Source organism: Staurois parvus, unplaced genomic scaffold (assembly GCF_062004578.1).
Source record: "Staurois parvus isolate SC_StPar_1 unplaced genomic scaffold, SC_StPar_1.0 ptg000394l, whole genome shotgun sequence".
Taxonomy (NCBI): domain Eukaryota; kingdom Metazoa; phylum Chordata; class Amphibia; order Anura; family Ranidae; genus Staurois; species Staurois parvus.
Genome location: NW_028318190.1, coordinates 5,027,712 through 5,048,605, shown reverse-complemented (window position 1 = coordinate 5,048,605; position 20,894 = coordinate 5,027,712). Strand labels below are relative to the sequence as shown.

The window sequence follows — 20,894 nt, the reverse complement described above, 5'->3', positions numbered from 1 at the left end:
AGTACTACAAGTCCCATCATGCCTCTGGGAGTGTTGCCTGTAGCTGTCAGAGTCTTGTAAGTCCTCATTGGACTTGCAGTTTCTCAACACCTGGAGGGCCATAGTATTAAGGCCAGACATAGCCAGGCAACTAGCATTTTTACAAGGTGGTCATCGCTAGTAGCCCCCTATTTCTTTCACTACACCTTTCCTTTAAATCAGGGGTCTCCAACCTATGGCTCCAGCTATTGATGTACTACAAGTCCCATCATGCCTCTGGGAGTGTTGCCTGTAGCTGTCAGAGTCTTGTAAGTCCTCATTGGACTTGCAGTTTCTCAACACCTGGAGGGCCATAGTATTAAGGCCAGACATAGCCAGGCAACTAGCATTTTTACAAGGTGGTCATCGCTAGTAGCCCCCCTATTTCTTTCACTACACCTTTCCTTTAAATCAGGGGTCTCCAAACTATGGCTCCAGCTATTGAAGTACTACAAGTCCCATCATGCCTCTGGGAGTGTTGCCTGTGGCTGTCAGAGTCTTGTAAGTCCTCATTGGAGTTGCAGTTCCTCAACACCTGGAGGGTCACAGTTTGAAGACCCCTGCTTTAAATGAAAATAACGTTTGTCTTTCTATGCAGTAATAAAAATACAATCAATGATAATGAAATACTGATGCTCTCTATGCACTGGGAAATGGTACGCAATGTTTCTAGGCATAAGGTGGGAGTGAGAGACATGTGGTTACCAGTATTCGCAGATGCCTTCGCTCTCAGGAGAAGTCGTATACAATCTGGTTTGTTATATCTGACCCCATAGTGCAGAGCTGTCTGTCCATCTGCTGTTACTTTTTCCAGAGCTCCCCTGTGAAAGCAGAGTTATCCATCCAGTAAAACAACAGAGCATCTCAATATGTGCAACAGTATATGTAGCTGTGCTCTAGGCAATTCTCTACTAATCATGTGTAGGCAAATGTACGAACCCATTCTGGATCAGGAAATCCACCAGCGGGAGGCAGTTCCTCTCACACAGAGAAACAGCTAGGTGAAGTGGAGACTCGCAGAGATCCTGCAGGGAAAGTAGGCAGAACATTCATGAGACGGACACACGGAACATAGGGAGTGCTGTGTGACTGTATCAGACGATACCTGATTGAGTGGTTTGCTCAGATCCATCCCATTCGCCATGCACTGAAGCAGTGCCATCAGGTCATGCCTCTGAATAGCATCTCTGAGCCCATGAAGACTGCTGCTTTTATCTCTGTTCACAAACCTGTGCTCCACATACTTAGCAGTGATATAATCCTTCCTGGCATTCCTATTGAGACACAGAGATCCCTGTATGAATTACAACATCAAATCTGACAGCATGTATAGCAGGCAAAGGCATTGATCAGTGGGTGTCCAACATGTCAAAATATCTGCTTCTCCAAATGATCATCCAGTGCCAGCAGAGGAAGCAACTATTTATTTACAATCAAATAATTATTCCCACAAGCTTCCTGGCAAACCAAGATCCATTTCCCGTACAATGAATAGATTATTTCTATGACTCAGCTGAATGTTATTTTTTTTAATAAGTCATTAGTATGACAGAATGCTGGCAGATATCTGCCTACAGTACAGATTTACTCCACTGTAAGTTGTTTCCTTATGACTGATAATCACCCAGCTGTTTATTACAAGAGAGACGCTAACATGATTTGCATTAGCCTAAAAAAAAAATCCCATACACTAGCCAAAAATTCCATACATTTCTCCTGGGCACACGGCATGCTTTAGTGTGAAATATTTGCATTAGGAAACAAACAAATCATTACAATACACTCATTGAAGCTGAAAACAACACTGCAAGTGTTCAAAAACATTCAATGCAGACATGCATGCCTAATGTTTTGTAATTGCTCTTGCTCTGGCACATGTCATTCATTCAGATACGCCTACAATATGGTTACATTTTTCTGACTGTCTGAGATGGTTTTTAAGGACTTGCAGAAAAGATCTATGTGTTTGTGTGCTGGATGAAAAATTAAAAAAAAAAAGTTAAAAAGAAAAAATTATTTATATCTCATGAAAAGTACCAAAATAATTATATGGTCAGTTCACCCAAAAACTAATATTCTAATTTTGATAGATGCTAGAGAGTTAGGCCCTGTTCACATTATCAGCATTTCCGCTGCATGATTTTGGCACAAGATTTTCACACGATTCTGCATGTCGCAAAGGGCAGCATATTCACTTTAAAGGGCTGCCCTATGCGCGTCAAGTGAAAAGAAGCTCCTGCTCCTTTTCGGGGGAACAAACTTCACATGATTTGCGAAGGTGTGGTTTTCCACGTGAGAAGCATGTTAGAATTGCATCACATTTGAGGTACCATTGAAGGATAATGGCACTTAAATGCATGCAGCATGTTGTGCTGCAATTGCCATGCAATTTGGGGGTGCTAAAATCAGAGCAGAATTATGTCACATTCAGGGTGCAGTTAAAGGATAATGGCATCGAAATGTGCGCAGCATGTTGTGCTGCGATTCTGCTGCAATCCCCATGACAATTGTGGCACAACTGCACTGCAGGCGTTTGGCTGCCATTATTCTTAAATGGTACCCAAAACACAATGCAATTGTTGTGCGGCATGCCACGCCTTCACAAATCATGTGGAGCTTGTCATCCGAAAAGGAGCAGGAGCTTCTTTACGGGCAACAAACTCACATAGGGGATCCCATTGAAGCAAATAGGCTGCCCTGTGCGACACGCAAAATCGTGCAAAAATCGCATGTCAAAATCGCGTAGCAGGAACACTTTTTCCTGCTAAGCGATAATGTGAACAAGGCTTTATACACACTGGCTACAGGGCACGGGGCTCTGGCCTCTAACTGCAGGCGGAGGACACAATAATGTGAACAAGGCCTTAGGCACACTGGCCACAGGGCACGGGGCTCCGGCCTCTAATTGCAGGCGGAGGACACAATAATGTGAATGAGGCCTTATGCACACTGGCCACAGGGCACTGGGCTCCGGCCTCTAATTGCAGGCGGAGCACACAATAATGTGAATGAGGCCTTATACACACTGGCCACAGGGCACGGGGCTCCAGCCTCTAACTGCAGAAGGAGGACACAATAATGTGAACGAGGCCTTATGCATACTGCCACAGGGCACGGGGCTCCGGCCTCTAATTGCAGGTGGAGGACACAATAATGTGAACGAAGCCTTATGCAAACTGACCACAGGGCACGGGGCTCCGGCCTTTAACTGCAGGAGGCGGACACAATAATGTGAACAAGGCCTTATGCACACTGGCCACAGGGCATGGGGCTCCAGCCTTTTACTGCAGGAGGTAGACACAATAATGTGAATGAGGCCTTATACACATTGGCCACAGTGCACGGGGCTCCGGCCTCTAACTGCAGGTAGAGGACACAATAATGTGAACGAGGCCTTATACACACTGGCTACAGTGCACGGGACTCCGGCCTTTAACTGTAGAATGCGGACACAATGATGTGAACGAGGCCTTATGCACACTGGCCACAGGGCATGGGGCTCCGGCCTTTTACTGCAGGAGGTAGACACAATAATGTGAATGAGGCCTTATACACATTGGCCACAGTGCACGGGGCTCCGGTCTCTAACTGCAGGTAGAGGACACAATAATGTGAACGAGGCCTTATACACACTGGCTACAGTGCACGGGACTCCGGCCTTTAACTGTAGAATGCGGACACAATGATGTGAACGAGGCCTTATGCACACTGGCCACAGGGCACTGGGCTCTGGCCTCTAACTGCAGGAGGCGGACATAATAATGTGAATGAGGCCTTATGCACACTGGCCACAGGGCACGGGGCTATGGCCTCTAACTGCAGGAGGCGGACATAATAATGTGAATGAGGCCTTATGCACACTGGCCACAGGGCACAGGGCTCCGGCCTCTAACTGTAGAAGGTGGACACAATAATGTGAATGAGGCCTTATGCACACTGGTCACAGTGCAAGAGGCTCCGGTGTCTAAATGCAGAAGGTGGACACAATAATGTAAACAAGGCCTTATGCACACTGACCACAGTGCACAGGGCTCCGGCCTCTAACTGCAAGAGGTGGACACAATAATGTGAACGAGGCCTTATGCAGACTGGCCACAGTGACGGGGCTCCGGCCTCTAATGCAGGCGGAGAACACAATAATGTGAACGAGAGCTTATGCATACTGGCCACTGGGCTCCGGCCTCTAAACACAGGCAGAGGACACAATAATGTGAACAAGGACTTGTGCACACTAGCCACAGTACACGGGGCTCCAGCCTCTAACTGAGGAGGCAGACACAAATGCGCCTTCCAGCCTACCCCAGGCAGCCTGTAAAATGGGAGTGTGATGGTAATAAAGCCAGAATACTGCTTTGCCTTGCATGGGCAATTACAGGTTTGCTTTTAACCCAACTCCAATCAAATATTTTTTTACTGCTAAAAAAAGTGGTGAAGACAAAATATTCTACTAGGTTTTATTGCTGTCATCAATACACTTATCACCCTGTGACATCAGAATAGAATATGCAGTGTAACTCAGGCAGGAATGCAAAGACAACCTTTACAGTCTCACTAGAAGTTACAGGTAGCAGAAAAAAATAGAAAGATATTTTATCCCCCCTCCAATTTATTACGAGGCTGAAAAAAGTTTTGGCTGGAAGTGGGCTTTGATGTGCTTTTTGCCATTGCATTTAACAGTAAACTAGATTCAGCAGCTTTCACAGAAATTCCAGGAACTATTACATTTTTAAATATAATGTATTTTCTATACTTTTTTATTTCTTTATCCATTTGCCTATAATCTAATATGCCTGTGAAAATGCTATTGGGAGGGAAGGGGAGGTGAGGGCAGAGGGATGACTTGAAGATTGTGCTGTTGGTCCTTCATTCAATCGGCAGCCTGGGGGTGTAGCCTTGACCAAGCTGTACTGGTTACCCACTTCCCATGCGGCCCATGTATATAAACAGCTGGACGGGAGCAGTGCAGGGGCGGGTGGCCGTTTATAATTGTCCTCCCAGCTTCCTGCTTGTGCGCGTTCCCTGGGAGTGTGCAGCACCACGATCCGGTGTCCTCCGGACACAGCGGAACACCGATCATTGTACGGGACCTCTGTGTGAGGTCCTGATCATGTGATCACTGATTGGCCAATCAGTGATCACATGAAGAGTAGTAAGCAAGATGTCACTTCTGACATCATTGCTTACTACTAGTGAAATCTGTGAATGATCACAGAGATCACATGGTACAAGGCTATTCACAACAGCCTTGTACCATGTGACAACCTGTGCCCAATCACAGCTCACACAGTATTTCTCAGTGGCTGCAGGAATGCAGCCAGAGAAGGAAAAATGATTGCTTTTACAGCCTTTATGGGTGTAAAAGCAATCAGTGTACAAAAAAAAAAAATCTTCATCACCCCCCACAAGTAGTACAGTGTCACCATGGTATACACTGTACTGCTAGGGTGACAGTATGTAAAAAAAAAAACCAAAAACATAAATAATAATGTAAAAAAAAAAAAAGATTCTGAAAAACTATAATTTTTGGTTATAAACTAATTTGTTTTGTTTTTTTTTTACTAACAAGATAACTGAATATATTTTTGGCCAAGATTTATGAAGAAAGATTATTTATTTGCAAAATTTTATAAGAAAAACACTTTTTCAAAATTTTTGGACATTTTCATTTGTATAGCAAAAAAAATAAAAATCCCAGTGGTGAATAAATACTACCAAAATAAAGTTTTATTTGTCTCAAAAAAATGCTAAAACATTCATATGGGTAGTGTTGCATGACTGCGCAACTGTCATTCAAAGTGCGACACCACTGAAAGCTGAAAAGTGGCCTGGACAGGAAGGGGGTCAAAGTGTCCGGACTTGAAGTGGTTAATTGCCTGACACTAAATTAGCCCCGGATTACAAGGATAGCTGAAAATCGTTTTTGTATCTAAGCTGAGTTTTTAGCTGTCACTTGGAGTTTGGACTTGTATGTTTGATATGGTGCTCTACATTTTTCCACCTTATTTCCCCAATCATTGGCTGAGGTTTTAGCTTATATTTTAAATATATACTGTTTGTCCCATCCTACATTGTTGTCTTGCACTCAGCATCCAGTTATCCTAATTCACAGTCCATACCTCAGTCATCCACACAAAGACTTACATATCACTGCAAGGTGTGGGCTTTGGATTTGGCATAGGAAGTGCAGCTTCAAAAACCTCATTCAGTTTGGCATTCCCAACTGAAATGGCAAGCTTTAAAGAGAGGAAATGTGTGGGTAAGAGAATTTCATATATAGAATCAGATGGGCTTATATACAGCGGATATAAAAAGTCTACACACCCCTGTTAAAATGTCAGGTTTATGTGATGTAAAAAAATGGCAAAGATAAATCTTTTCAGAACTTTTTCCACCTTTAATGTAACCTATAAACTGTACAACTCAGTTGAACAACAAACTGAAATCTTTTAGGTGGAGGGAAGTAAAAATAAAAAACTAAAATAATATGGTTGCATAAGTGTGCGCACCCTTAAACTAATACTTTGTTGAAGCACCTTTTGATTTTATTCCAGCACTCAGTCTTTTTGGGTATGAGTCTATCAGCATGGCACATCTTGACTTGGCAATATTTGCCCACTCTTCCTTGCAAAAACACTCCAAATCTGTCAGATTGTGAGGGCATCTCCTGTGCACAGCCCTCTTCAGATCATCCCACAGATTTTCGATTGGATACAGGTCTGGGCTCTGGCTGGGCCATTCCAAAACTTTCATCTTATTCTGGTGAAGCCAGACCTTTGTTGATTTGGATGTATGCTTTAGGTCGTTGTCATGCTGAAAGATGAAGTTCCTCTTCATGTTCAGCTTTCTAGCAGAAGCCTGAAGGTTTTGTTCCAATATTGACTGGTATTTGGAACTGTTAATAATTCCCTCTACCTTGACTAAGGCCCCAGTTCCAGCTGAAGAAAAACAGCCCCAAAGCATGATGCTGCCACCACCATGCTTCACTGTGGGTATGGTGCTCTTTTGGTGATGTGCAGTGTTGTTTTTGCACCAAACATATCTTTTGGAATTATGGCCAAAAAGTTCAACCTTGGTTTCAGCAGACCATAACACATTTTCCCACATGCTTTTGGGAGACTTCAGATGTGTTTTTGCAAAATTTAGCCGGGCTTGAATGTTTTTCTTTGTAAGAAAAGGCTTCCATCTTGCCCCATAGCCCAGACATATGAAGAATACGGGAGATTGTTGTCACATGTACCACACAGCCAGTACTTGCCAGATATTCCTGCAGCTCCTTTAATGTTGCTGTAGGCCAGTGTTTCTCAACTCCAGTCCTCATGGACCCCCAACAGGTCATGTTTTCAGGATTTCCCTCAGATGAAACAGCTGTGGTAATTACTAAGGCAGTGAAACTGATCAAATCACCTGTGCAAAATAATGGAAATCCTGAAAACATGACCTGTTGGGGGTCCATGAGGACTGGAATTGAGAAACACTGCTGTAGGCCTCTCGGCAGCCTCCCTGACCAGTTTTCTTCTCGTCTTTTCATCAGCTTTGGAGGGACGTTCAGTTCTTGGTAATGTGACCATTGCGCCATATTTTCTCTACTTGATGATGACTATCTTCACTGTGTTCCACGGTATATCTAATGCCTTCTCCTGACTGATACCTTTTAACAATGAGATCCCTCTGATGCTTTGGAAGCTCTCTGTGGACCACAGCTTTTGCTGTAGGATGCGACTAAGAAAATGTCAGGAAAGACCTACTAGAACAGCTGAACTTTATTTGGGGTTAATCAGAGGCACTTTAAATGATGGCAGATGTGTACAAGCTCCTATTTAACATGATTTTGAATGTGATTGCTTAATTCTGAACACAACTACATCCCCAGTTATAAGAGGGTGTGCACACTTATGCAACCACATTATTTTATTATTTTATGTTTACTCCACCCCCAAAAGATTTCAGTTTGTTTTTCAATTGAGTTGTACATTTTATAGGTCACATTAAAAGTGAAAAAAGTTTGGAAATGATTTATCTTTGTCTCGTTTTTTTACATCACAGAAACCTGACATTTTAACAGGGGTGTGTAGACTTTTTATATCCAGTGTATGAACAATAAAACACCTACCAACAATTCAGATGTGCTCAGCAAATCCAGAGTTAAAGACTGGACTCGTGAGTGCCGCACCCCAAGATCACGATGAATCCCAGAACACTCGATGCAGATGAGAACTCCTAGGTTTGTAGAGACCCAGGAGGGATCTGTCATGAGAAGAAAATGGATACAAACAAATTAGGCAAATGAGCAAGATGGGTAATGCTTCAAAGTATTGGATGGGAGATGGAATTCGCAAGCAACAACAAGAAACAAAGACAACATTGAGTGTTGGAGAAAAAAAATTAGAAAATCAAGGATGGCATATATTAGCCACTTCAGGAACAAAAGGAATGGGAAATTGGCCCTAAAACTTCAACAGACTTATTTGGTCATATTTCTTATCGGCAGCTACCATCTATCAAAATAACGTGTATTAGCAATAGTGACAGTCAAAATGCATCTGCCCGTGTACAATGACACTTCCAGTACCAGTGTCATTTTCTTTCGAAAATGGGACATTTCATGCATTTTGTAATCCCATGGTGCCACCATTGATTTTGAAATTCGATCAACCAAACCTTTAATATCACCTCATGTTGCTACAGAAAATAATTTTCGTGGCCAAGAATCTTCTTCTCTTTCCAGGTCACAACTCATGCTCATTTCTTTTTCGATTACACTTCTCCCATCATTAATTAGAAATTAGCTCATTTTTCAAAAAATTTCAAACATGCCCAATTACATACGATGGTCCCTCAAAAATCAGCCGTTGCTGTGGCCCACTAATGGTGCGAAATTTGAACGATTCTTAGAAAAGAAAATTCTTTTGGTATTCGACCCATATATGGCTGGCTGAACATTGTAATGATACATTGGGGTTGATTTACTAAAACTGGAGAGTGCATAATCTGGTACAGCTGTGCATGGTAGCCTGGTAGCCTGCATGGTTGTTCAATTAAGCTTTGACAAAAAAAAAATGGAAGTTGATTGGTTTTTATGCAGAGCTGGACCAGATTTTGCACTTTTCAGTTTTAGTAAATCAACTCCATTGCATTTACTATTTCATACTTATATAGATTAAGGTAGGTGTGATCTTTGCTCTGCATCAGTTTTGCTAGGTGCACATCTCTGCGTTCCTGTAGGCCACGTTTTGCGTGGGGATGAGAGCCCTTTCATTTGAATGGACTCCTGTGCCCCAGGATATGCAGGGAAGAAGTCCCTGCACTTCTTTGGAAAACGCAGTCCGCACGGGAACCTCAGTTGCGATTTCCAGTGTGGGCGGCGTGCCATTAGAATTAATGGCACCCGCCTGAGGGTGCAGGTGGTGCGGCTGCATGGATTTTTGTGCAGATCCGCAGCGGCAGCACCCGCACAGATGAACCTAGCCTTAAAGAGCCCTTACACGCAAAACAAAAAAGTATGTTGTCCTACTTAACCTCACATTACCCTTAGTTAACCCAAATCATCCCTGATTAGCTCATTCTTCCCCTTCTCTCCTTACTTATTATATTTCTGCTGTTTATTTACCAATCATATTTAGATTTTTTTTTTAATTTACATTCACTGTTTTTTTTAATTTTGCGCTTTTGTTTTTATGCAACACTGAAAAAATAATAAAGACACATTTTTCATTTGCAAATAAATTTACCATGCTTTTTATCAAAACTTCACTTTAGTGCCATACGCTATAGAATAAAAGGCATATTTTTTTTACAGTATCACTGCTTATTTTAAAACTAGCAATGGTCAAAATGGAAAAATGTATTTTTCTGTTTATAGAATAAAATAATTTCTGCAATAGATTGTAAGCTCTAACGAGCAGGGCCCTCTGTTTCCTGTTGTACCAAATTGTATTGTAACTGTAATGTCTACCTTCATTTTGTAAAGCGCTGCGCAAACTGTTGGCGCTATATAAATCCTGTATAATAATAATACACTATGCCAAAAGAGAGCCTGTTTTGCCACCAGAAAAACACGTACACTATGTACTATGCAATGACACAGCTATAGTCGAATAAACAGGCCCACAGTAGAAATGTAAAAATTGTTCAAGTCCATAGGAGGTATAAAGGTATGAGAGCTGAAGTGGTTAATATAGCTCACCGGGGGCTCCGCAGTCACAGCACACTTGGTTCCCAGGTAAGGACCTGATCTCATTAATGATCTGCTTTGTTAGTTGCTGGGAGTTGTCACTGGAGCTTCCATCCCCACCAAAGGCTGCATTCAGTGATTCATCTTTACTGTTCTGCAGTACAGATATCCATCTTCGCAAATGAAAAAAAGAGTTTGAAAAAAAATGTTAATGAATGGACCAATCATGCCCAAATACAAAGCAGAAGAGGAATTCGAAGAAAAGTAGATCTCCTTATACTCACACAAATGCCTCGGATTCATCCTCAGCTTGAAAGTGATAAGTTCTGTTATCTGAAAGTGCAGACACAAGTGCTTTATGTTTATTTATTCATATCATTCTGAAGATGTTTGCAACCAATGCTAAAAATAAAAAAGTATCTGCAAGGCTCACCATAGGTCTGAACATACAATCATTGTACAATCAAAACGAGATCACCCACTCTCACTATCACTAAATATTATATATTTTTACTTGTCCCTCTAGCCTATGAAAAATGCCAGTGTGATACTTGTACTAAAGAAATATCTTGTTTCCAGCAGCATGGCCTGAAATGAGTATTTCCAAGTCACCACTAGAGAGTGAGGTTTGTAGATGGGAGATCAGCTCTGTATTGACCTGAATGAGCCAATCATCTGGCAGCAGATATTCCGGAGCTGACATACTCAGAGCCAGGAGGCTGCAGGTTATACTGCAATATATTCTATTTTCAGTAACCAATCAAATTAGACACTTTCAAAGACTGTTGGTACAAGTAAAAATGAGTATTATTTAGTGGAAGTGCAGTTTTCTTTTATGCTAGATGTAAATGTACAGTGATGCAGCAGCATGCCTCCCACATCCAGATGACAAGCACAGGAACATTACAATAGAACGTTACAGATACCACCATTACAACGATGGCCACATTGTGCATCAGAGTCATTCTTGCTTTTCTTGTCTGTCATATAGCGATTCTGGCTTTTGTCTAGATAGCTGCATTCATTATTTAAAGTGGTTGTAAAGGCTGAACATTTTTTACCTTAATATATTATCTGCATTAAGGTAAAAAAAAACCCTATATTATCAGCTCTCCCCACCCCCAGCCCACCTAAATACTTACCTGAGTCTGCTCTTGATCCAGTGCTGTGCCCGAGAGCATCGCCACTGCTCTCTCTCTCTCCTCACTGGACTTAGTAAAGGAATCAGGAACCACTGGTTCCTGCTGCTGTCAATCAAATACAGTGACAAGGGAGTGGGGGCAGGACCAAGCGGCACTGTGTGTTTCAATAGACACAGACAGCACGGCTCACAATCAAGCACATACGTGTACCACCACAGGAAGCGGCTTCCTATGGTGTTACACAGAGAAGAGGAGGAGCCCAGAGTGAAAAGCAGAGGACCCAAGAAGAGGAGGATCGGGGCTGCCCTGTGCAAAACTATTACAAAGAACAGGTAAGTATGACATGTTTGTTATTAAAAAAAAATAACTTCACAATCACTTCAACAAAACAGCCAATTGCAGCCTATGCATATAATGGGGTTGGTTTACTAAAACTGGAGAGTGCAAAATCTTTTGCAGCTGTGCATAGTAGCCAGTCAGCCTCTAACTTCAGCTTGTTCAATTAAAGCGATTTTGAAGGCTCATTTTTTGGGGGGGAAAATAACAAACATGTCTATACTTACCTACTGTGTCTAGTGGTTTTGCATAGAGCAGCCTGGATCCTCCTCTTCTCGGGTCCCCTGCAGGTTCTCCTTGCTCCTCCTTTCTGTCCGGCGCCCCCACAGCAAGCAGCTTGCTATGGGGGCATCTGCTGCTCTGTGTTTCCATCCATACATGAAGCTGTGACTTGGCCCAGCTCCCTCTCTCTTCTCATTGACTGACTTGCTGTGATTGACAGCAGTGGGAGACAATGGTTTCCGCTTGCTGTCTCAGCCAATGAGGAGGCAGAGACCCAGGACAGCCGAGGCTGTCGTTCACATCACTGGATCATGATGAGGCTCAGGTAAGTTTTGAAGGGGCTGGGGGGCACTGCTGCATGTGACGAGCGCGGCGTCAGACCCCAGCCCTTCTCACCAACTTTTGACCGAAGGACTAGCCAATCTAAAACCGCGCTGCCACTTGTGTAACAATGCCACTCTCAGCTGCACCCTGCACAAAGATTTTCCAGCTCACTGGACCCCAATCTAGGTGCAAACAGCCTGAGAGCGATTGTTACTGGGTCAGATTAATTACGCAATTAACCCTTCACACTGCCACCACCATCCTTTTACAGAGAAGGAGGAAACTCACAAATCTTAGCAGTAACACTATGATGTTTGAATAAGCGTCTGTATACACAATGTCACCGCAGACAGATGTATCCAGAGGGTTTAAAACACACAGTAGCACTCTTCAGAGACAGGGATTCTTAGTTTGCATTAAAGAGCTTTAGAAACAGTTCAACACTTTTCAGAAAATAGGATTTATTACTAAAAAGGTCAAAATGGTGCAATAAAAATATTTACAGAAAAGATGTAACAAATATATATATATATATATATAAATAGAGAGAGCAATAACACAACAGAGAGATAAAAGGAAGAAGTTTAAGAAGGTAGGATACTTGCATAAGTCCTGGATTAAGCAGAGTTCAAGTGTCCTGAACAAAAGGGTGCCTTTTCTCCCAAAGTTGGTTCCTGATGTTAAAAGGGAGAATCTCTTCATCTTTCTCTCCAGGCATGACAGCCTTTTTTCTAGGAACCCAGCAGGGATGTTTAGGCGGGGACTCAGGGTATGAACAAATCCCTCGCCCATTTATACCATGGCCAATAACCTTCACTAGGTACATGTAGCATGCCTAGCCACTGGTAGCTTAATATGCAGAATGATATCCTGAACGTCCAGACATCAAATATGACATATCTTACCATTCCAGATAACGACATATTGCTTTCTACTCTCGTGTAGGTGCCACATAGGGGTATAATGTGTCAGGTGACTCATATTAAACTGACCTATCTGAATATATGCTTTGTTTTATTGTACCTTGTTCCTGTCGGGATTTATGAATTTGTATGGAAAAGTGGTTTCAAGTGGGATGTATGTTTTACTGCCATTCTGGAATGTTTTTCATGTCCAGTGATTTATAGCTTTACGACCAGGCCAAGGCAAGGGTCTGACAGACATCATGGAACCAGCTAATTGGATTTACAATCATGAAGTGTATCCAGCTGTGCTCTGTGCACTCCTGAGCTCAGCACACACACAGACCACATTCCTTGCAAGGGGGCTGGAGGGAGAGAGAATGATATTTGCAGAGTATGATACAAGATGGTGGATCTTTAACAAAATGGTTGTCCGCATCCAATCGCCACACTGCACACAGAAGGTTTTTTACCTTCATGCATAGAATGCATGAAGGTAAAAAACCTTCAGCCTTAACATCTGCTTTAAGTTTTGACTAAAAAACTGGAAGCTGATTGGGTTCTCATGCACCCAGGATGTTTTCTTGATTCCCCTGGAAGCCTTTGCTCCAGGGGAGGAAAACACACCTTAAAAATACGTGCCTAAAGCCGTATCTATGTACGTTCAAGCATTTGGTGCTAATGCATTCTAGTGGCTAGTGTATTAATTTATTCTGCCCATTAGAAAGCAGTAACGTGCAAATGCGTCTAAATGCATCCAGTGCTCAAACACTCCTTTTCTGAATGCCCAATCTGTGTGTTGTTTTTTTTTTCCTGCCTCTAAAAGCCCCTGCCTGTAAATGCCTATGTGTGCATGGACACATAGGCTAACATAGAATGGCACTTAGAGGCAGAAAAAAGTCAAATGTCTGTAAAAAGGACATGTTTTACATCCTGTGTGTATGAGGCCTTGAACATCTCCCTCACTTTGTGTCAGCACGCTATAGAGAAGGAATCACTAAATGGCAGACTGGGGTCCGGATGCGGACCGAGTCACTGTCCCATCCGGACCCATGCAGTTCTGCCATTTAAGAGTCTTTTCTTCCCCCAGCTGTCTCGTGGTCATCCTCACAGAACTGACAGCAGGAGGCAGGACAGATCTGGATGGAGGTTGGGAGCTGCCAGAGGTTAACAAGCAGGTGATTGGTTGCTAGGATGAAGGGCAGTCCTAGCAATCAATCACTGTCTATGTAAGGTAGGACAGTGGGGGGCAAAGTTAAAAGGGCTAAGGACATTATTGTAAATGAGGGCTGAGGACAGTAATATGGGGGGCTAGGGACTGTGGTGTGTGGGGACTGAGGACATTAAAGTGGGGGGGGGTGTCTTGGGAGAGTAATGTGGGGGGACAATGTAAAAAGGAGCAGAGTACTCTTCAGTGAAGGGGGCAGAGGACAGTACTGTTGGGAGGGAGGGGTTTGATGTCAAGAAAGTGTGAGAACACTATTGTGAAAGGATGGAGGGGGTGATGTAAAGGGGGAGCTGAGGACACTCATCAAGAGGGATCTTGCTGTAAATGAGGAGGGGACTGTGATGTGTAGTGGGGATTGAAGACACAGATGTGAGAACAGGTTCAGATCTGTACATCTGTATTTGGTGCACACGTTGTGGATAGGTCAGCACTACCTGCTAGAAATCTGAAAAAGTCCCAAACCCTTTTTGTTTTCAAAATCGCACCGGGGCAATACATGGTTTGGTGCACACGAAAATGCACCACAGGGGCCTACATGAGATTCGGACCTCTGATGCACATGAGTCCTGCCAACTAGGTGTTAGGCTCGGTTCACACAGATGCGACTTGGAATCTGATACCCCAAGTTGTATGACATGTGAGACCCCAATTCGCATGATTTGTGAAATCACATGTTAGTCAATGAGAGCTGTCTTAATTAGCACTACTGAAGTTGCTCCGACTTTAGAAAAGGTTCCTGTACTACTTCAAGGCGACTTCTATTGTGCCCATAGACTTTAATGGAAGTAGCCTAAAAGATGGACAAAGATCTGAAATGATTGCTTAATTCTGAACTTCTTAATTCTGAACACAGCTACATCTCCAGTTATAAGAGGGTGTGCACACTTATGCAACCACATTATTTTATTTTTTTTATGTTTACTCCCCCCCTAAAAGATTTCAGTTTGTTTTTCAATTGAGTTGTACAGTTTATAGGCCACATTAAAGGTGGAAACATTTCTGAAATGATTTATCTTTGTCTCATTTTTTTACATCACAGAAACCTGACATTTTAACAGGGGTGTGTAGACTTTTTCTATCCACTGTATATTGATGTGATTTGGATCCAACGTTACAGGAAGATTACCCAGGTATTCCCTGAAAGTTGCATCAAAGTCACTTCAAAATAGTACTCAAGTTGCCTGGCAAAGTTGCACTGTAAGTCACGCGACTTTCAGGTTGCAGTAGTGTGAACCAAGACTTATGCTTACCTTAAGCTCTATTCTAGTAATCCTCACTGTGCAACATCACCCAGAGCCATTCATTTCCATGGGAAAGCTGTACTCAGAGTGACAGCTGGAGGCTGCCATGAGTACAGCTATCTCTTAAGAATGAGCGGAACTGTAGAACGCATATGCACTATGAAGTACAGTTGTTCTTTAAGCTATTATTCACTGGACTAGAAATACCGTACTTTCCGGCGTATAAGACGACCCCCTACTTTTCCTGTAAAATATAGTGTTAAGACTACCCCTCTAGCAATGCACACCAGTGGGAAGAATAGTGCCCCATCATTGGTGTCAGTGGGAGGAATAGTGCCCCATCATTGGTGTCAGTGGGAGGAATAGTGCCCCATCATTGGTGTCAGTGGGAGGAATAGTGCCCCATCATTGGTGTCAGTGGGAGGAATAGTGTCCCATCATTGGTATTAGTGGGAGGAATAGTGCCCCATCATTGGTGTCAGTGGGAGGAATAGTGCCCCATCATTGGTGTCAGTGGGAGGAATAGTGTCCCATCATTGGTATTAGTGGGAGGAATAGTGCCCCATCATTGGTGTCAGTGGGAGGAATAGTGCCCCATCATTGGTGTCAGTGGGAGGATAGTGTCCCATCATTGGTATCAGTGGGAGGAATAGTGCCCCATCATTGGTATTAGTGGGAGGAATAGTGCCCCATCATTGGTGTCAGAGCGACGAATTGTGCCCCATCATTGGTGTCAGTGGGACAAATAGCGCCCCATCATTGGTGTCAGTAGGAGGAATCATGCCCCATCATTGGCATCAGTGGCAGGAATATTGCCCCATCATTGGTATCAGTGGCAGGAATAGTGCCCCATCATTGGTATCAGTGGGAGGAATAGTGCCCCATCATTAGTATCAGTGGGGGGAATAGTGCCCCATCTTTGGTGTCAGTGGGAGGAACCGTGCCCCGTCATTGGTGTCAATGGGAGGAATAGTGTCCCAACATTGGTGTCAGTGGGAGGAATAGTGTCCCAACATTGGTGTCAGTGGGAGGAATAGTGTCCCAACATTGGTGTCAGTGGGGGAAGGAATAGTGTTCCATCATTGGATGGGGTGGAATAGTGCCCCATCGTTGTTGTCAGTGGGGGGGGAGGAATAGTGCCCCATCGTTGGCGTCAGTGGAGGGGAGGAAAAGTGCCCCATCGTTGGTGTCAGTGGAAGGAATAATGCCCCATCATTGGTATCAGTGACACCAATGATGGGGCACTATTCCTCCCACTGACACCAATGACACTTGCTGACCCCTGTTCCAGTATGGTGCTGCTGTAGCCAGCATATGTGGTTGCAGCAGCACCTCTGCACGGCACACTTACCGGGCGCTCCTTCACTCGATTTTCGCAGGGCCGCTCGGCTCCGCCTCCTCGCCGGTGTGTCTTTCCTGAGCTACAGTTCTGGCGGCCAATCACCGGTGAGGAGGCGGAGCCAAGCAGCCACGCGAACATCCAGTGGCCGAACTGAATGAAGGAGCAGCCGCACTTCCTGGACTGGATTGTCGTGGGACCGGAGCCAGGTAAGAGACAGCAGCCCCTGCCCACCCCTGTACTTAGTGTCCCTTCCGTTGGAAGGGGGGGGGGGCAGTGGCAGCACCGCGCCGCCTCCCTAAAAAGTGTCAGCATGCCGTATACCGGCGTATAAGACGACCCCCGACCTTTGAGAAGATTTTCAAGGGGTAAAAAGTCGTCTTATACGCCGGAAAATACGGTATGTATGTCATGCATCCTTTTTAAACTTAATTAATAATAAACGGTATATTTTTACATAATGACATTGATCCAGTTGGAACAACATAACTACATATAGACAGTACCCTACCTGGCCTATGGCCCTGGAAGCTGGAAATCTACTTCAGTGATCTCCACTTGCGTCTTGGTCCCATGGTGAGCAGCTAGCCTGATGCACTGTTAACAGGCACCATTCAGAGAAAGCTTTGCATTTTCTGAATGAATTAACCTTCCTAGCGGTCTGATTATGTCCATATTTCTGTGCTCAAAGCGGTACATTTTTTTGAATGGAAATACGTTTTTTTTTTTTGTAGGTCTTTAATTTTTAGGAATAACTCACTGAAATCTGTCCGAACAAGAGTCTAGTAAACATCCCGGGTATGTTAAAATTTGAAACACGAAATCATAAATTATACTTTAATAAATAATCATAAAAAATAGTAATATAATAATAAATTTAATTCAATAATATAATCAAACCAAAAACACTGAAATTTGAAATAGAGCGCCAAGTTCGCACATCACTGAGCTTAGTCGCAAAAACGTTTTCAGTGTCTGATGACGAATTTCCCCATGAATCATTATCACTCAATTCTGCAAGTGGTTCTAATTTACTATCGCTGTTCTCTAGTTGGTCTAAAACCGCTTTTGACCTAAAGGGTCGCTTTTTGGTCGCCATGCACGTTTCTAAGTTTCCAGGCAGAAAGAACAGTCAAAATGCAGGCAGGGCACAGGACAAAGCACTCGGGACAAAATGTATGTGAAATGGTTTGATACAGTAATGTTATACTATGTGATTTTAGTGAATTTAGTGAATGTCACTTTTTGTCAATTTTCAAATTTCCCGCCGTTCCGTCCCCCGTACATCCTGATGCTCGCAGGGGACAGGACCCAGAAGACAGATGCCAGCATCCGCCGGAGGACATTACAAGGGACGCTGCAGGAGGGACATCACGGGAGCGCAGGACAAGGTAAGTGATCGAGGGATCGCGGAGCAGCGCCGCATAGTATTCCCAAGTGTAGCTCAGGGTTACCGCTTGTGGTACTGAAACTCTACCCCGAGCTACACTCGGGAATACCACCAGGGAGGCTACAAACATTCTCTGATTGGATGAGGTGGAGAGGCAGGGCAGTGACTTAACGCTCCTTACCTCGTCCAATCAATGAATGATTTTCATTCATTCAGAAAATGCAAAGCATTCTCTGAATGGCGCCTGTGCCATAAAGCCGACCTCCTGTATTCAGTATGCATCAGGCCGGCTGCTCAGCATGGGAGATCACTGGGGTAGCTGTGTCTACTTCAGGTATTCCCAGCATCTGGGGGCATCAGCCAGGTATAGTGTTTACAAAGTTCTATTGGTCCTAGCTGGATCAATGTAACAATGTCACAAAAATATACCATACCTGGAATTCTTCTTTAGCATCAGAGTCTCCTCTTCTAGCAGAATAAAAATAACTTTTCCTGTAGCTTAGCAGAAATGTTTAGCTTTTCTCACAGGTCTAAACATGCCTACATGGACAATCTGTCTCTGCACAACTCACGTGTGATTAAATAGAAGCTGCGCTTGTCTTCTGGATTCGGCCGCACCTGGCAAGTCAGTAATTTAATTTTTGCTGGAGGCCGGTTAATCTAAATGCAACAAAAAGCATAAAAGTGCAATGAAAATATGCAAAAACGCACAGCAACAAATATCATGTTTGAAATATAGCATAGCAAGATACAAGTTTCTGTATTCAAATGGCTTTTCAGAAAATATGACATCTGAGGTTGTAGCTCCCAGTTGTTCTGTACTTTACCAAGGAGTGGCCCAATTCCCTTTATTAATAAAAATCACTTAAGCTGCACACACACTAGTAGAATTTTTCTCGAACATTTGTTTGATTTTCTAATGTGGGGTCCAATCTACAAGTGTTTTCTATTGTTCTGTGTGCGTTTCCCACGCCGCATTCAAAACAGACTGCCTGTGCGATCTCCTGCTGCCAATACATTGTTAACGGCACCCCAAACACAGATCACAAACAGTTCGCGGGCACCAGACTGCATGTTACGTCGGTACCATGAAATTTAATGCGACGTGTTTTTAGAACATGCACTACTTTTTGTGTGGTCTGATGCGTATTGCAGTCTATTCTAATGAATAGGCTGCTGAATCGCACTGCGGGGGAAATGCACAGGAATGGAGTCTGCATTCCTATGTGATACCTCAGTGTTGCCTTGCAGTACGGTACCACAGTGTCATGTATGTTCTGCATACTGGTGCAAGGTCATTGATACAACACGACAAGTTCAACCAGCCCTTTGCTGTTTACATATCATTAACAAGCAGTAAAAACCTTAAAACAAGCCATCCCTGACTTCCCTAGCTGCTTTTAATGCACACATACTTTTTTTTATCATCAAAGACAGGGGCGGACTGACCATTTGGAAACTCAGGCACTACCCGAGGGCCCGAGGTCAGTAGGGGGCCCCATGAGATGCCCCTGGTACCTTTTTCATAGGCTTTTTTGAGTTTGGGCAAGGACACAGGGGCCCCATGATCCCCTATTGCCCGGGGGCCCCATGAGTTGTCAGTCCACCCCTGATCAAAGATCAAAGGTTTCAGTAGTTTCTAACAGCTTAGAAACATGGACAGGCTGCCAGGATCTCCTCTCTAAGAAAAAAAATTAAAGTGGTTCTAAAGGCAGAAGGTTTTTTATCTTAATGTATTCTCTGCATTAAGGTAAAATCCAACCCCCTTCCCCAGCACCCCCCTTATACTTACGTGAGCCTGATCTTGATCTAGCAATGTGCAGGAGAGCACAGGCTCCCTCAGCTCACTCTCTCCTCATTGGCTCAGACATAGCAGCTGGAGCCTCCCGCTGCTGTCAATCACAATTAGTAAGGAGGGAGCAGGGGGAGGGGCCAGGCCGCAATCTCTGTGTCTTATGGACACATAGATCTGGCTCAAGAGCAAGCATGCTATGGGGGCACTCAGAAGGTGGGAGTGGCCAGGAGTGGCCAGGAGTGTCAACGGGGGACCCAAGAGCAGCAGGATCAGGGCTGCTCTGTGCAAAACCATTGCACAGAGCAGGTAACTATGACATGTTTGTTATAAAAAAAAATTATTATTATTCTACCCTTTTCAATCGCTTTAACAGTGAGGAGGGAGGAGCAGGCTAGTGTATTGACAAGTGAGGAGGGAGGAGCAGGCTAGTGTCTTGACAAGGGAGGAGCAGGCTAGTGTCTTGACAAGCGAGGAGGGAGGAGCAGGCTAGTGTCTTGACAAGCGAGGAGGGAGGAGCAGGCTAGTGTCTTGACAAGCGAGGAGGGAGGAGCAGGCTAGTGTCTTGACAAGTGAGGAGGGAGGAGCAGGCTAGTGTCTTGACAAGTGAGGAGGGAGGAGCAGGCTAGTGTCCTGACAAGCGAGGAGGGAGGAGCAGGCTAGTGTCTTGACAAGCGAGGAGGGAGGGGCATGCTAGTGTCTTGACAAGCGAGGAGGGAGGAGCAGGCTAGTGTCTTGACAAGTGAGGAGGGAGGAGCAGGCTAGTGTATTGACAAGTGAGGAGGGAGG

The 20,894-nt window shown here is 43.9% G+C and overlaps 1 protein-coding gene across 1 annotated transcript in view; it reads right to left on the bottom strand.

Moving 5' to 3' along the window:
- Window positions 1–20,894, bottom strand: part of LOC149455432 (arf-GAP with SH3 domain, ANK repeat and PH domain-containing protein 3-like) — a 103,002-nt gene that overhangs the window by 26,141 nt on the left and 55,967 nt on the right. The window contains exons 12-19 of the mRNA XM_089686280.1: window positions 18,886–18,973; window positions 10,474–10,522; window positions 10,202–10,362; window positions 8,129–8,262; window positions 6,160–6,251; window positions 1,124–1,292; window positions 958–1,043; window positions 724–839 (exon numbers count right to left, since the gene is read on the bottom strand). Coding sequence (XP_089542406.1) covers window positions 724–839; window positions 958–1,043; window positions 1,124–1,292; window positions 6,160–6,251; window positions 8,129–8,262; window positions 10,202–10,362; window positions 10,474–10,522; window positions 18,886–18,973 — 895 coding nt within the window. The remainder of the gene's footprint in view (window positions 1–723; window positions 840–957; window positions 1,044–1,123; window positions 1,293–6,159; window positions 6,252–8,128; window positions 8,263–10,201; window positions 10,363–10,473; window positions 10,523–18,885; window positions 18,974–20,894) is intronic.